At 66.7% G+C, this 16,019-nt stretch overlaps 1 protein-coding gene across 2 annotated transcripts; it reads right to left on the bottom strand.

The window, feature by feature from the left end:
- Window positions 1-3,229: 3,229 nt before the first annotated feature.
- Window positions 3,230-14,747, bottom strand: ZMIZ2 (zinc finger MIZ-type containing 2). 2 transcript variants are annotated; one of them, XM_054571292.1, is made up of 19 exons: window positions 14,699-14,747; window positions 11,130-11,252; window positions 10,900-11,014; window positions 10,434-10,636; window positions 10,018-10,210; window positions 9,541-9,798; window positions 9,240-9,386; window positions 8,813-8,890; window positions 8,471-8,630; window positions 7,787-7,931; window positions 7,507-7,717; window positions 6,920-7,025; window positions 6,599-6,756; window positions 5,752-5,819; window positions 5,443-5,511; window positions 4,947-5,191; window positions 4,377-4,540; window positions 4,056-4,295; window positions 3,230-3,607 (listed from the first exon to the last, which is right to left on the bottom strand). In XM_054571292.1, the coding sequence occupies exons 2-19, from the start codon at window positions 11,177-11,179 to the stop codon at window positions 3,500-3,502; spliced, it is 2,718 nt and encodes a 905-aa protein (XP_054427267.1). In that variant the 5' UTR covers window positions 11,180-11,252; window positions 14,699-14,747; the 3' UTR covers window positions 3,230-3,499. The 2 variants fall into 2 exon arrangements, with proteins under 2 accessions (XP_054427267.1, XP_054427268.1); XM_054571293.1 differs by lacking the exon at window positions 8,813-8,890.
- Between the last annotated feature and the right edge of the window lie 1,272 nt (window positions 14,748-16,019).

Raw genomic sequence — 16,019 nt, forward strand, 5'->3', positions numbered from 1 at the left:
AAGCGCGCTCTTCCCCACCCCATCTCTGTCTCTCTCCGGCTGTGGCACTCGCTTGGCCTTCCAAAGCCTGGGTATCAGGCCCCGGTTTTCCAGGCGGAGGGGTCATTCCCAGAACCACCTGATTATGTAACTCCCACCACGCTGTATAGGATGGCAGCTGGGCCCGCAGTATAGGGTGGAAACAGCTCCTTCACAGTCTGGTCCCAGCTGGCTGGCTCCAGTCTCTGGGCGGACGTTCCCTCTTCCACACTGACCTCTCCCTCACCCATCCTGTGCTTCTAGGACTCTCTCTTCGCTCGTTCAGGTCCCCCCTCCCCGCCCCTTCTCCACCAGCAAAGTTCAGCCGCCTTGTTCGGGTGGGGAGTTGCCATCGCTCTCCCAGAGTCGCAGCCTCTGCAACATCCGGGCTCGTCCAAGGGAGTTAGACGGATGCGTAAATGAAGCCCACGGCCCCGCAGGCGGCTGATGAGAGCCCACCGGCGCCTGACTGCGGAGCACGTCCCCTGGAGTTGCAGTGACTCTCACACAGCCCAGGCCCTGTGGCCGGCCCGCTCAGCCGGCGCCCCCCTCCTGACAGCCAGCCAGCCCGGGAGGACGTCCGGGGCTGAGGCAGCTTCACTTCAGTCCTTGCTGCCTCCAGCTACGTCCTCTGGCACCTGCCCACACCCTGGCTCCCTCCCCGATCCACCCTCTGCTGTCCCCACCTGTCTGAGCCCCTCACAGGGGCTTGGCTCAGCTGCCCTTCCTCCCTCCTGTCAGCGTCGCCTCTGCGCGAGGCCCTCCCGTGCCCGCCCTGAAGGACGCTCTGCTGCCCCTCTCGGCTCATTTTTCGGAATGGCCTGCACTGCTTGCCCTGAGCCCTCGTGCAGTCGGACTCCTGCCCTCCCCCAGGCCGCCAGGGACCTGTTTATGGCCTGCCAGGCTTCCCTCCTAGGCCAGCCCGGCCCTGCGGCAGGTCAGATGGGCTGTCTCGGTGGTCACTGCCGTGGGGAGAGCCAAGGGACGAGGCTGGGAGCGCCTCCTGCAGGGAGAAGGCAGGAGTGCGGCTCGGGGTCGCCTGCCAACTGGACGTGTGTCCCCCACCCACCATGTCCTCCTTTAGCTGTTTGCTGGTCCTGGGCCTCTCTGGGCAGAGGCGTTTGGTCACGGACTTAATCTCCTCGCTCACTGGAGTGTTCAGGTACGATTGCTTCTTGGGTCAGTTTGGGTATTTTGCAGGATTCTAGGAATTTGTTCGGCCGGGTCGTCTGATTGCTCGGCACACAGCTGTCCCTAGTGTTCTCCCATCATCCTTCCTTCCGTCAGTCCGGCGCGAACTCCCTTGATTTCCTTTCCAGGGTAGTCGCTCGTGTCTCCTCGGTCCACCTAAAGGTCTGCTCATTCTGTCGCTTCACTAAAAAGCACTCGGGCTTACGCTGCCCACGGCGTCTTTGGTCTCTAGTTCACCGCTGTAGCCCCCGTTACGTCCTCGTTCCGCTACCTCTGCATTTAGTGTGCGCCTTTTCTAGTTCCTTCAGGGGTGAGAGGACTGAGATCTCTCTCCTTTTTAACGGAGACGTTTACAGCTACAGGTCTCCCTCTCGCCCTGCTCTCTCCCACCGCTACGGCTACGTTTTGTGTTTTCACTTGTCACTGTGCTGCTTTGGCCCCTTGGCTTTTAGAGTTGTTCAGGTCCCACGTATTTGTGAAATTTTGTTTCCCTTCCATTATTGCTGTCTAGTTTCATTCCCCTGTGCTTAGAGAAGGTACTTTGCACGATTTAAATCTATTAGGACCTGCTCTGTGGCCTAGTAGGTGGTCCGTCGCGGAGAATGTGCTTTAGTGCTGCTGGGGGGAGTGTTCTCAGACTGAGTGGCTGGAAAGAAAATTTTTTAAATTGATTTTGGCGCTGGGTGGTGTGGCTCAGTGGGCTGAGTGCCAGCCTGTGACCTGAAGGGTCACAGGTTCAATTCCCAGTCAGGGCACAGGCCTGGGTTGCCAGCCAGGTCCCCAGTAGGGGACTGATGAGAAGCAAGAGATCAATATTTTTCTCCCTCCCTTCCCCCTCTCTAAAAAAATAAAGCCTTAAGAAATTGATTTGAGAGAAACGATTCGTCACTCCACTCATCAATGCGCTCGTCAGGGGACTCCTGCGTGACCGACTGGGGCCCAAACTTGGAACCTTGGAGTCTGGGGAACACGCTATACCCGGCTGACCCGCTGGCTCCTGTTCTTTAACTGTAATGTTTGGTGTGTACATAAGAATATGGCACATGATGCGCACTGGGGTCAACACCCGTGGGGTCAACGCTCTGCTCTTCCTCCGGTGCCCGGCCGAGCCTCGGGGAAGCAGACACAGGAACCCAGGAAATGGGCCGCATGCGTGGAGCGCGGACAGGCACCTTCTGTCCCGGGCCTTCACGGCGACGTCAGGGCTGCGGGTCCTGTCCCGCCGCCCCACACCGTGGCGAGCACGCTCATTCCTTTGTGTCCTTCCGCCTGAGGACTGAGCGTGGTCTGCAGCCTTGTGCTTGCGTCCTGGTCCCGCCATACCCCGCGAGAAGCCCCGCAGCGCAGTGGGCTGGGGACGCACTGACGCTGGGAGACCATGTGCGGGCCCGCACCCATTCTGCCCCCTGAACCTCCAAAGGGCCCAGGAGGGCCCGGGACTACTGATGAGGAAGCACTGGGCTGGGCTCCTCGCACCCAACCCGGCCCCGGTGTCCCCTGCAGCGCTGGAGGTCTGTGACCACTCCCACGGCCAGGCAAAGGGGAGACAGGCTGCTCCCTGGCGGACAGGTCCACACCCGGGGTCCCAAAATGTCAATAGGCAGGACCGGCACCTTCCTCCCCCCGCGAGCACGTGAAATCGGCCCTCGCCCCTCCCCCACCCGCGCCCGACATGCGGGGCTGGGGTGCCGGCGGCTCGCGGGGTGGAGGGCCTCCCCCTTGGCTTCCCACCAGCACGCCCACGCGAGGGGACAAGGTGGCAGAGGTGTCTCCCGGCCCGGGCGACACTTCACAAAACGGCAGGACAGGGCTCAGACCGCAGCCAGCTTGGAAAATTCCAGGGAGGAGGAAATGCACAGGGGGCGGGGCGGGGCGGGGCGGGCGGCGGGCGGCGCGCAAGGAGGACCCAGGCCACCGTGGGAGTCCTTTAATGGAGACTCGGGCGGGCGCCCCCCACCCGGCTGGAGGCGCACGTGGCTGCACCAGGGCAGAGAGAGGGGCCCCGGCCCACAGCCCCGCTCGGGAACCACCTGGGTCACCGCTGGGAGCGCCGGGCGCGCCGAGGGGGCGGGGTGTGGGGCCCGGACCCCAGGAACCTCCCGCAGCAGCCAGCGGGCCGGGCTGGGCTGGCGCGCAGGTCCCCTCCCGCCAGGGCAGAGCTGCTTGCAGCTCAGGGACAAGGGGCCCCAGGTGAGCTTGGGGAGTGGGGCCGGCGGGAGGGGAGGGCAGGGCAGGGCAGGGCAGGGCGGGTGGCGTTGGTGGCTGGGCCCGCCTCCGGGCGGCTGACGGCTCAGTTGTTCTCGAAGAGAGAGAGCAAGTCGTCGCTGCTGTTGGCAGGCAGGTCGGGCGGGCCCAGGTAGGACAGCAGCTCGTCTGGGTTGGTCAGTTCTGGGAGCAGCTGAGGACACAGCAAACTGGTCTCAGACCCACCTCTGTCCCCACAGCCCAGGTGGGTGGGGAGGCCGGAATGTGGGGTGCCCCAAGCCCCAGGCTGTGGGGGGGGGGGCTCTCCCTGTAGAAGGCATCCATGCCCAGGAACCTGGCACGTTGTCCCTGGCCAGCGCGGAAGACGCAGGGCGGCCTCCGGGCCGTGAACAGGGCCACGCGGGAGCTGGGGCCCCAGTGCCTGGGGTTTCCTGCTTTGAGCTGCTCTAGGGGTCCTGGGGACCCTCGGGCCCTCGGGCTGTGCCGCTCAGCTGGGAGCCCAGGCCCCTGCAGGCTCTGCACACGCCCCCGCGGTGCCTCTGCTCTGAGTCACTGGGCTGTCAGCCTGTGCCCCCAGGACAACCGAACACCAGCTCCCGGCCAGGCTCCCACGCTCTCCCAGCAGCGGGCACGGTACTCACGTCCAGGGCCGGTTCCGAGGCCTCCCCTGCCCCGGACATGGGGGGGCCCATCACGCCTGTGGCGGCGTGGAAGGCCAGCTCGCCGACGGGACCCGCGCCCACGGGGCCCACGGGCTGCCGGGTTGCTGGGGGAGGGTTAGGGTGGTGCAGCTGGGGCCCCGGGGGGCCTCCAAGGTTGGGCGTGTGCAGTCCGGGCGGCCCAGGGTTGTGGGCCGGGTCCAGGTGGCCTGCAGGTGCCATCTGAGAAAGGAGAGAAGGACCTGGTAAAAGGGCCCGGGTTCCCTTGGGGGATGGGCCCTCGGCCCTCGGCCTGGCACTGACCGGGAGGCTGAGAGTAGACTTCTCTGGCGTCAGGAGGCTGCTGGCAATGTCGGGCTGGTAGGAGATGGGGGGCGGCCCCGGGGTGAACTCAGGGAGGATCGCGGTGCTGGGTGCGGTGGGCGGGAAGGAGTCGGGGAACGTCCCGGGTCCCAGGAAGCTGGAACCTGAGAGAGGAGAGCCAGGTCCTGGGAGGGGCCTTCACAGGGCGGGCGGCAGCGCTCCCTTGCAGGTCCCTTCTATGTGGGGAAGGGACCCGTGACATCCCTCACGGGCCGGGCGGCCAGGGGAACGGGACCTGCCTCACCACACGGGTCAGGCGGGGCCAGGCCATGGCGTGTGCCGGCCGAGGGCCCCTTGTTTGCCGCTGCTGGGAGCGTGGGGAGCAGCTTCCGCTGGAGGCCCTGCTGCCCACACCCACCGGCTCGGCAGAGGCCGCACCTACACTGGCGTGTCTGCAGCCAGCCCCCCGGGGGGGCCCACGTAGCAGCAGCCTCACGGGTGGCTGACCGGTCCGGGAGGGTGGCCATCTGCCAGGGCTGCCTGCGTTCGCAGGCTGGGAGCCGCACTCACCCTGGCTGGGGTAGTCGCCCGGGGCTGGGGCCGAGGGGGGCCGCAGGGGCGTGAAGGGAGCGGCCCCTGGGCCCAGGGCGGCTATCATCTCCATCACGCTGGGCAGGAGCGCGTGTGCGGGGCTCACGGTGCGGCAGCGCTTCAGCACCGGCCCATCCGGCTCCTCCTTGACATGCACGTCGGGCTTCACAGGCACCGGCTTCCAGCTGCACGTGGGGTCAATGGTGATCTCCTCATAGTCGGAGCTGGGCGGGACAGGGGGGACGGTCACCGCCGGTCCCACGGCCTCTCCCGGCCCCGGCGCAGTTTCTGGGCAGACCTTCCCCTCAGGTGCACATTGCATGTGCCCTGTGGGATGCTGGCCAGGTGGGAGGCAGATTCCGTGATGCCTGGGACCGAGCGCACGTCTCTGCAGAGCAGCAGAGGTGCCACCCCGCCCGTCCCAGGGCTGCCCTCTGCTGACCCCAGAGGCTGGGGAGGCTGCAGGAAGACTCACTTCTGGATGTAGGTGAGGATGCCCAGCATGTACTGGTCCACCTCCAGGCCCTCCAGCAGGGCTGTCTTGCTGGAAGGAAGAAGCAGGGCTCAGCTCAGAGGCCTGGCCCAGCCCCCGCGGGCGCAGCCCTGCCACTTCTCAGCCCCTCCCCTGCTCGAGGTCGCCCAGTGCGAGGTGACCCTGTGTGCGGTCTCGGCCCTGAACGGTGCCAGCCGACTCGGGGCTGTGACTCGGGGCTGTGGGCGGGTGTTCCTTGAAGAACTGCCCTTGCCCCTGGCACCCACGCGGGGACCACCCCGGGACACTTACTTGCACACGGGGCACCTCCAGGTCCCCCGCTCACAGTTGAGCTGCAGGTAGGACTCCAGGTCGAAGCACTGTGGGGAGGGAGACCGTGGCTCACCCTGGGCAGTGCCCGGAACCCTTATTTCCTTGCACCTTTGAGAAGTTATGTGCACCAAGCTGTCACTACACCATTGTTCTAATGGATCAAGACTGGGGACAGCCAGGCAGCCCTCACTGGGAATAGCAGGCCACGGGGCCACAGCCGGAGTCGGGCAGCCGTGCTCCCGGCGCGCTAAGGGGAGAACAGGGCCCAGGGCCGTGCGCACGCTCATGCGGTCACAAAGGCGGCGGGCACGCCAGTCCAGTTTCAGCAGGCGGCCTGCGTGGCGCTCCGGGGGTCGCGGCAGGGGCCGGCACCCTGCATCCTCGACACTGTCCACGCCGCAGCCCCGGAACGCAGAAAGGGCACGACGCTTAGAACAAACACAAGCCCAGCCTGAGGGGGACGGGGGAGTCAGGCCACTTGCCCACTGGCTGGGTGGCCTCTCCTGTCACCTGCAGGCCCAAGGGCTGAATCTTGTCTGCTAAATAGTTAGACAGTTGCCCTGGCTGGTGGGCTCAGCGGGTTGAGTGTGAGCCTGCAGACTGGAAGGTCGCCAGTTCTATTCCCAGTCGGGGCCCAGGCCTGGGTTGGGGCCAGGCCCCCAGCAGGGGGTACACAAGAGGCCGCCCATCCGTGTTGCTCAAGCATGTGGATGTTTCTCTCCCTCTCTCCCCCTTCCCCCCTCCAAAAAATAAATAAATTAGGGAAAAAATAAAAAAAAAGATGGGTAGAGGCAGCGGTTGTTCCAGAAATGCGGGGACCACCCACCTGTATATGGCGACAGTCGTGGCCTCGGGCAGGAAGCTGGATCCTGCGGAAGGTGATGGGGCACTTGAGGGACACCTTGATGGCTGTCTGCTCCACTCCGTCCTCTCCGTTCGGCCCGGGGGTGCCAGGGATGGTGCCGCTGCTGAAGTTCCGTTTTACTGGTGGTGACAGGGAAAGGCCCGAAGAATGGGCCGCGACAAGCATGTGGCACCTCCGAGGGCCTGTCTGGCGTGGAGCTGCCCCTGCTGGGACCCCTTGCCGCGGGGGGAGAGCCTCGTCTGACGGGGCGGTGCCGCGGGCGGGGCGGGGCAGGCCACTCACTCTTGGCGACGCAGTGCTCGGCAGGCAGCAGCCGCTTCCTGAGGAGGCCCTGCAGCACTGAGCGGACAGCCGGCCGGTGCACCAGCTGCAGCACGAACAGGTGGGACTGCAAGGCAGGCGCGGGTCAGGGGCACGGCCCGGCCGGGCCGGCAGCTCCTCGGCAGCAGCGTGTCCTTCCGGCCCGGTGTGCGGGCCAGGGCTGCCGCGCCCGGGCGCCCTGGTGACAGGGGCTTGCGCAGCCCCCTGGACTCTGCTCCGTGCCCAACGTCCTAACTCCCGCACCGCGCCATCCCTCGGGGGCCCGGAGAGCCCGCCTGCCCGCGCTCCCCCTCCCTGTGTCTACCCCTGGGCTGCCCACCCGAGCGCAGCTGCCTGGGCCCCAGTGCCGGCTGGAGCCAGGTGACCCCCAACGAGGACTCGGGGCCCATGGGCTTCCTCCCACGTGCGGTGTGAGCGCCTGCCTCGTGCTGGGACCTAACCAGAAGCCGTGAGGGTGGGTTTTACTGGGTCCTCCTCTTAAAGGGTCAGAGGACAGATGGAACAGGAAGCCACCGGTGGGGCGAAGGCCCGCTGTCCGCAGCACTCACGCAGCAGCAGGCCGTGACGGTGACCTGGATGGCGTTGCGGCCCGGCTGGCACACGTGCTTCAGGTGCAGGGGCTTGTGGGAGGTCTTGTTGTCGCCGCGCTCGATGGTGAGGGGGGTGGCATTCACGCTGACCTGCACCGAGGCCGGCCAGTTGGTGTTCATCTGCCGGTCCTCGTGGTGGTAGCACTTGAACTGCAGCTCCAGGTCAGGCCTGTGCAGAGAGGGCAGGCGCTGAGAGCCAGGCGGCAGCGGGCGGGGCCAGGGGCCGGGGGCCGCTCACCTCAGCATCAGCGTCTTGTAGACCGAGTCGCGGAGCTGGAAGGCGTGGTTGCTCACAGCCAGGTTGTGCTGCAGGCGGAAGGGCTCGAGGACCACCCCGTCCCGCACGGGGAAGGTCAGCCGCAGCTCGTCGCCGGGGCCGCTGCCTGGGGGCGGCCCTCGGCGTCAGCAGGCCTCCCGCAGCGGAGCAGCCCGCCAGGCCCCCCGCCCCGCGGCCGGGTGCTGATGAGGGGCTGCAGCCCCTCCCCTCCGCCAGGCTAGGGTCTGGGTGGCGTCTCTCCTGCAACCCTGCGCTCCGCCGTCACCGCTAATGGTAACAGGACCACCCCACGGCTCCGTCCTGCCTCAGGCCTCCCGCCTAGCACACCCTAAAACGCAACCCGAAACACCCCCGACCCAGACAGAAGGTGCTCCTGGTGCCTTCAGCAGGGTGGGGACTGAGGGAGTGTTCGCTGGCCACCTGCCACCCATCATCCCGGTGCTGCAGTTAGGGTGTGGGACGCCAACCACAGGGGTTCCGAACCAGGAGAGGGCTTCAGGGGTCCCTGACACTGCGCACGGCACGTTCCCCAAGAAGCCCTGCCCGTACCACACATCTGCACAGGCGCCCCCACCCCCTGTCCCCTGCAGGAGCAAGGCCTGGGCCCCTGCCCACCCACCTGTCCCAGGGCCAGGCGACACTCACCGGGGGGCGACGGGTGCAAGGAGCTCACGCTGGGCTTGAGGTCAGGCAGGAAGGGAGACTTGACGTCTTGACCGTAGGGGACGCTGCTGCCGGGGGTGACGGGCGGCGTGGGGCTCCCTGGCAGCGGGGAGCTGGGGTAGCCAGGGATGGAGCGGGCGGGCTGCGGGGTTGAGCACACAGTCAAGGCAGAACGGTGGGGCCGCGCCGCGTCCCTGAGCACCCGCCGGGAGGAGCCGGGCGGCCGCGGGGTGCCTGGCTGGGCGCCCACGCTTCCTCGTGCCTGGGGGCCCTCTCTCCACGCACCCCCCAGGGAGCCTCCTGCCCTTCTGCGGCCGCCCGTACCCCACTCAGGCCCGGCTGGCTGAGGCCGCTGCTCCCCACGGTGAAGCCGGCGCCCCGCCCGTCGAACTGCTCCGCGGGCTGAGGAGAGAAGACCACGTGCGCCTGGGGCTCCAGCCTGACCCCCACCGGGCCCCGCACGAGACCCAGGATGAGGACGAGCGCAGGGAGCCCACCACACACATGTGGGCTTTGCCTTTTAGTTCCCTTTTTACACACTTTTGTATTTTCTAAATCATCCACAGGGAGCACATACTGATTTCGTAATTTTAAAAACGGCCACTACAGACACAGGTGGCTGGCGTCAGGCAGGTTTATGAGGACACCACGGGAGGCCCCGTTCTCCGAGGGCCCCGGCAGGGCTGCACGCCCGCCCCGGCCGCCCCGGCCGTCTGTGTGCCGGCTGCAGGCCCGGAGGAGCTGGCCCTACCTTGTAGTGCAGTCCCGGGGGGCCAGAGGCGGACAGGGGCAGCCTGTGACCAGGGTAGGAGGCGGCGGCAGGGGGCTGCCCGGGTGTGTACTGGGCGGCGCTGGGCGAGTACGGGCCTCCCGGCAGGCACTGCTGCCCTGGACACACCTGAAAGAGGGACGGGGCGAACGCCCGGGGGAGGAAGGGTGTCAGGGAGGCCAGCTCCCGAGGAGCGAGCAGTGTCCCCGCCCGCTCTCACGCACGGGCGCCCGGCCTCGCCACGGCCCCACCTGACACGTGGGCGAGGGGCCTGGACACTCACCTCGCCAGGGTGGGCTCTCTTGACGCCCTGTCGGGGAAGCGGCTGGGCCTGGGGAGGCCCCGGGTAGCCGTGCTGGGGCAGGCGCTGCCCTGCATACAGAGGGGCCATGCCCGCTGCCCGGGCAGGGTTCACGCCCATGGGGCCGGCGGGGCCCATCAGCCCTCCCATGCTGGCAGGGCTCATGCTGCCGGGGACGCTGGGCCCCCGGGGACCTCCGTGCTGCAGGAACTGACTGTTGAAAGGCTGTCCGGCCCCCATCTGGGAAGAGAAGCGGGACCATCAGGCCCAGCCGCTGCTGTGGGGGCCCCGGTCCCCTCCCCTCAGCACCTCGCTCCCGCACCCCCACCTCTGTCCCAGGGCCTCTGCTCGCTGCCTGCACGCGGGCACGCCCGCAGCCCCTGAGCCACGCCTGGCCGCCTGGCTGCCCCCGCCTTCCCAGCAGTGCCCAGCTCCCCCGGGGAGGGACCACAGCCTCACCGCTCCGTACTGGCTCAGCTCCTGGCTCTGCTTCTCCTGGAGGGCAGCCACCGTGGCCGTGGCTGTGGCCGTAGCAGTGGCGGCGGCGGCGGCCACAGCAGCAGCAGCCGCTGCTTGAGTGAAGTCCGTAGAGGGTCGTGTGGCATGGGAGGGGAGGCCCAGACCCCCAGGCGCCCCAGGGCCACCTGCATACCTGCACGAGACACAGGTGGCTCGGCTAGAAGCGCTTCCCCGCCTGTGGGCCGGGGGCCGGCACGCAAAGCCCCTACGACCTGCTCTTTGCCAGCCACTCCCTCATGAGCTGGGGGAGCCCGCGAGGAAACAGAGATGCCACGTCCAGCACATCACTGTTGCAGTCCCTAGGTGCCCGCCTCAGAGGGCGCCTGGCACACCTGCCAGGGGAGGGTCCCGCTTACCCTGCGGCGAAGCCAGGGCCTCCGGGGCAGCCCCCGCGGCCATACACGCCCTGCTGCACGTAGCCCTTGCTGGCGCCGCCCTCACTAAACACCTGCTGTCCCAGGCACTGCGGGGAACTCAGGGCCGGGCTGCCGCCGGCCACGCCAGGTATCATGGAGCTGCCAGGGGGGCTCCCCGCCGGGCCCATGGGGCTCCCCAAAACCTGCGAGGAAGCAAGAATTACCAAAGGGAACCATCCAAACAATGTGTCTCCCACAGTAGTTCCAAAGTGTGGAAAGGAGGCACCTGGCGGGCGCGGAGGAGGGCAGGGGCGGGGCAGCCCACGGGCGGGCCCAAGGCTGTGGGGTGCGGACAGCAGGCTGCGTCTGCGGGGGGCGGGGGGGTGCGTGGCGCATGCGGGTCGCCCGCACGGACTGGGGCCCAGCGGCCCTGGCCCCACCGGCCCCGGCTCAGAGGCGGGCTCACCTGGCTGTGCGCCGCGTTGCCGACGCCCCACACGGTTGCGACCACCGACAGCGACCCTGCGGGCCGAGGGGCGCTCTGCTGCCAAGGCGCGGCCTCACAAGCGAAGGGACCATCACTGCGAGGACAGGGGCGGCAGGGAGGCCTGGGTGCGGAGGCCGCCGTGGCTGAGATGCCACTGGGGGAGCACCGCCGGCTGGGAGCGAGGGGCCCGAGGCAAGAGCCCCACTCACCTGTGTGGCGCGGAGGGCAGGGCAGGTTTCATGGGGTTCATGGGGTTCATTGGCTGGGGAGCAGCCTAAAGGGCGGCAGGAGGCAGCTCTCACTGGGGCTGGTGTGCGACTCGGCTGCTCTGGCTGCTGGGACGGGAGGGAAGCACATCAGCGGAGACGCAGCTGGGAAACCCTGGGAGCAGGGTTCAGGGAGCAGGGTTCGGGGCTGGGGGTCAGGGTACAGGGAGCGAGGCAGCTCCCCCAGCCCCCTGCCTTGCTCTCCTCTGTCCCCGCTGACAGGGGCAGGGCAGGTTAGACTCGGGTGCCAGGGCGGCATGGGGGTCAAGTGCCGGGGGCTCAGGCGCCAAGGACAGCGCTCTCAGGTGTGACGCCACAAGCACGACCCATAGAGGGAAAAACGGAAACTCCTGCTGTGAGGGAGGCTGCCCAGAGGACGAGGGGACAAGTCACGGGCCAGAGACATGTCTGCAGGGCACATACCCGGCCCGACTGGAGGCTGGAACATACACTAAAACAAGTACAATGGGAAAAGGCAAAAGACACGAGACATTTCACCAAGAGGACGTGCACACGGCAAATGAGCACAGGACAAGACGCTCAGTATCACTGGCCGCTGGGAAATGTAAGTTAAAACCAGGGTAGGGTGTCCCTGCACACCTCCCAGGGTGACCGGAGTAGGAGCAGCGACACAGGACGGCCCCCACGCTGCTGGTGAGAGCGGGGGCCCTGGCCCCTCCGGCGGGCGGGCGGTTTCTTAAAAACTAAGCCTGCGCTACCGTCTGACCCAGCAACTCACTCCTGAACATTTATCTCAGAGAAACATAAACAGATGTCCATGTGAAAATCTTTACGTGAATGTCTAGAGCAGCGTTACCCCTAATCGCCGAGGAATGGAAACCCAGATGTCCTCCAGGGGTGAAGATTAACCAAGGGCTGAGCTTCCCCAGCCGGAGGCATCAAAAGGGCGAGCTGAGCCAGGCACCAGCCTGCAGGAATCTCGGGAGATTCTGCTGCGTGGAAAAAGCCAGTCCCCAAAGGTTACACACTGTACAATTCCCTTTATATAACCTTCCTGAAATGACAAAATTACAGGAAAGGAGAACAGACGGGCGGTTGCCAGGGGTTAAATGGTGGGGAGGACAGGGCCGCAGGGAAGCAGGGATGGAAGTATCTGTATCTCCACTGTGTCCACGGAGAATCCTGCTGGGACCCTGAAAGATGTTGCCACTGGGGAAGCCGAGGAAAGGATACACCAGCCGTGTTACTTCTCACAGCTGCATATGAATCTAGAATTCTCACAAAATAAAAACTTAGTTAAAAACCCACCACCAGCCAGTGGTGCAGCTCAGTGGATTGAGCACTGGCCTGCGAACCAAAGGGTCACTGGTTTGATTCCCAGTCGGGGCCCAGGCCTGGGTTGAGGGCCAGGTCCCCAGCAGGGGGCATACGAGAGGCAACCGCACACGGATGTTTCTCTCCTCTTTCTTCTCCCTTCCCCTCTCTCTAGAAATAAAATCTTTAAAAAAAAAACAAACCCAAAACACCCACCACCAGCAGCTGCCCCTCTCCACAGAGAGGCCCACTGGCCATCGCTCCCGCCCTTGAGTGGGTCGGGCCGGCCGGGTCCCCTTCGCTGTCGTCCCAGGAGCAGAAGGCAGGGACGGGCTGGAGGAGGCCGAGTCCCAGGGCAGGGCAGGGCAGCTGCATGTGTGCTGCTTGGAACTGCCCACACCAGAACCCCTGGGAGGGCTGGGGGGGGCGGGGCAGGTGCAGGGCATCCTCCCACGCCATGTGGGCCCGGGGAATTCCACCCCCCGGCTTCTCTGCTGTGGACAGACCACAGTCGTTTCCAGTTCCCCCAGAGCTGACTTCGAGGGGGCGGTGACTTCCTGCCTGCCCAGCCCCGGCACTAGGTCTGCTCTCCTCCCTGAGAAAAGACCATGGTCTCCAGATACCTCCGCAGGTCCCCCCGCCTCTCGGCTCCCCACAAGGACAGAGGCTGTGAGTTCGGGCCCTCCTCCTGGCCTGGAGCAGAGCTGGGAAGGGGCCTGGGCGGGTACCCATTCCAGCTGGAAGCCAGGACCCCTTGGCAGAGCCTCCCTGGCCTGAGTTCCGTCGAGAAGGCCCAGCGGCTTTCTGGGGGTCAGATCACATCTTCCTCCACAGAAAAGAGCTACAGACAACACGCTGCCCAGACCCCTCTTCCTCGGAACCTCACAGCGGCTGCACCCCAGCCTCCCGCGTGTCAGCTGAAGGAGGACGTTAATGTTGGTCAACCCTCTACCACCCTCTGCTCCATCTCCCCGCCTGGTCACCCAGGAGCAGAACGACCCGACCCCGGCAGGGTAGCCCCTGTCCTCCGTCACAGAACAGGGACGCACTGCCGCGGACACGGCGGAGATGCAGGTATTTCCAGAGGGACCCCGGAGTCAAACAGGCTGAGACCCTGTGGAGCAGGCGGCCGCCGAGGTGTCCTCCCGTGTGCAGGGCTGGAAGCCTGCCCTCTCTACCCGCCAGGCCACAGCTCTGCTCCAGCTCGCGCAGGACGCCCGCGGAGGAGGACGCCCAGCCGGCCCGCGCGTGGGGCGTTTCTGAGACCCGCTGAAGGGCTGCACTGCTTCGAGCCTCAGTTTATATATAATGGGGACTGAGGAGAGGAACAGGCATGTGACCACCTTTATGTCACCAGCCCTGGCTCGTCCTGGACACAGGTGCTCGTGGACACTCCGTGAGAGGTCTGGCCGCGATCAAGCGGAGGGTGTCCTCCCCAGGCGTCTCCCCAAGTCCCATTCCAGCCTGGGACCATTCCCTGGGTGTGACCCACTGGCTCAGCCTGAGATTGCCTCACTGGTCCTGCGTCTGCTCTCCAGCCTCTTCCAGGAAGGCCCCCTGGCTCTGGCCCGCCAGAGTTGGACGGCGGAGTCAGTGTTCCCCGGACCGCCCGCCCCATCTTCTGGACCGAGTTACGCGTTCTGTGTACGTCCCTGGGAAATCTTCTGAGATAACGAATGAGTTACGGACAGACCGTGAACGTTCTACAACTATCAGGAAGGAGGGCATGGGGCCGCAGGTGTGGCGCAGGACGATGCGGAGCAGGTCGAGGGGGCGGCAGGTCGGGGGCGGGTCAGGGGTGGGAAATAGGCGCGGGTCGTAGGGGGCTGGCGCAGGACTCCCTCCCGCCTGAGCTTCTACGTGTTCCGTGTGGAAAGGGGCGAACCCACGGATCCGCGGCTGGGGCTGAAAGGTCTGCGTCGCCGGGCCACGTCCCGCCCCGGTGGGCGCGCACCGCCCGAGGTGAGCCCACCAGCCACAGCGCTGAGCGGCGGCCGCGGGGACACGTCGGCGAGGCCGGGCAGCCTCCCGCACACCCCTCGGGGGCTGGGCCGGCTTCCGGCCGCCGCAACAAAGGCTCAGGTGAGGGGGTCGCCTGGGCGCACCGGCTGGCCGCCCGGGACCACGACGCACGCGCGGCAGGCCGGCTCCGGCGCCCAGCCGAGGCGCCGCACCTGCCACCCCACACCTGCCGCACCTGCCGCCTCACCGCACGCACCTGCCCGCGGCCCGCTCACCTCCGTGCGGCCCGGCCCGGCCCCTCGCTGCCGCGGCCCCCGGCCCGCGCCGCTCCATGCGCTCAGCCCGCTCTGCGAGCCGCCAGCCACCCAGGGGCCGCCGCCGCCCGCGCCATCGCGCTGCCGCCGCTCCCAGGGCACAATGGAGCTGCCGCGCCGCTCATGCATATGCATGACGCCGCGCGGCCCCGCCCCCAGGCCAGAGCAGTGGAGCCCGGAGCCGACGCTCAGGAGGGCGGCCGCGAGCCAAAGCGGCGGGTGGTGCGGGGACCGTAGGCCAACCGGGGGCAACCTGCGACTCCGCCCCTTCCACACCTTTCCAAACGCAGCGTCAGCACAGCCACCACGATTCCTGCTCTCGTTGTGCCGGGGCTCGGCAGGGCTAGGACGGAGGAGGCGAGGGCGGGGTCAGGGTGGAGGAGCGAGAAAGGGCGGGGCCTGTCAGGGACGGAGGGACGGGAGGAAAGACCAGGTCGGGCGGGGCCAGGGCGGAGGAGGCGGGATCTGTCAGGGCGGCTGGAGCGGGAGGAGGGGCGGGGCGGGGCAGGGTTAAGGAGTGAGAAGGGGCGGGGCCTGTCAGGGCGTTGGGGACCGGAGGAAAGACCATGTGGGGCGGGGCCAGAGCGGAGGAGGCAGGGGCGTGGTCTGGGTAGGGGAGTTAGGCGGAGCAGAGTCTGTCAGGGCGGGGTAGGCGGGAGGCGGGGCCCGGTGGGCGGGGGCGCGGCAGAGGAGGCGGGTTCTGTCTGGGTGACAGGAACAGGAGGCGGGACGGGGGCGGGGTCCGTATGGAGGAGCTTAAGGGGGCGGGGCCTGTCTGGGCTGGGGGAGTGGAATCTGTTCGGGCGGTGGAGGTGGTAGAGGGGCGGGGCCAGGGAGGAGGCGGGGCCAGGGAGGAGGCGGGGCCGGCGGAGGTGAGCGGGCGTCAGTGGGCCTTTTCTGGAGGGGCTAGGGGTCCTGCAGGGAAAACCTCGCAGCCAAACCAGTCAGTCGCCCTGCTCGCTGCTCTTCCCTCTTCCCAGAGCCCCCCGCGTTGGGACGTTTTTGAGTTCTAGCCAGTGGAGCAGCCTTCTTGATGTTTGCGCCTTTCGCATGTTATCCCCCTTTAAGTTATTCTCCACTCTCCCTACCGTCCTCTAGGAAGACCACATTGTCGTGATTACCCACAATATTTTTTATTGTGTTAAAGTACACATAACGTAGCACCTACCGTTTTTACCATCTTAACCATTGCAAGCGCACAGCTCAGTGGCATTGAGCACGTTCACACTGCCATGCGGCCGTCGACGCGCGCGACCGGGGAGCTCCTCCTCTGTCCCCATCA

Source organism: Pteronotus mesoamericanus, unplaced genomic scaffold (genome assembly GCF_021234165.1).
Source record: "Pteronotus mesoamericanus isolate MK-2021 breed Mesoamerican mustached bat unplaced genomic scaffold, CSHL_Meso_final contig_220, whole genome shotgun sequence".
NCBI lineage: Eukaryota > Metazoa > Chordata > Mammalia > Chiroptera > Mormoopidae > Pteronotus > Pteronotus mesoamericanus.

Excerpts from the sequence above, each read along its gene's own strand:
- ZMIZ2 (XM_054571292.1), bottom strand. The coding sequence starts at position 11,179 with ATGAACCCCATGAACCCCATGAAACCTGCCCTGCCCTCCGCGCCACAC. Across the intron at positions 7,026-7,506 it reads CCGTCACGGCCTGCTGCTGC|TCCCACCTGTTCGTGCTGCA; the intron begins GTGAGTGCTGCG and ends CCTGCCTTGCAG. Across the intron at positions 4,541-4,946 it reads GGGCGACTACCCCAGCCAGG|GTTCCAGCTTCCTGGGACCC; the intron begins GTGAGTGCGGCT and ends CTCCTCTCTCAG.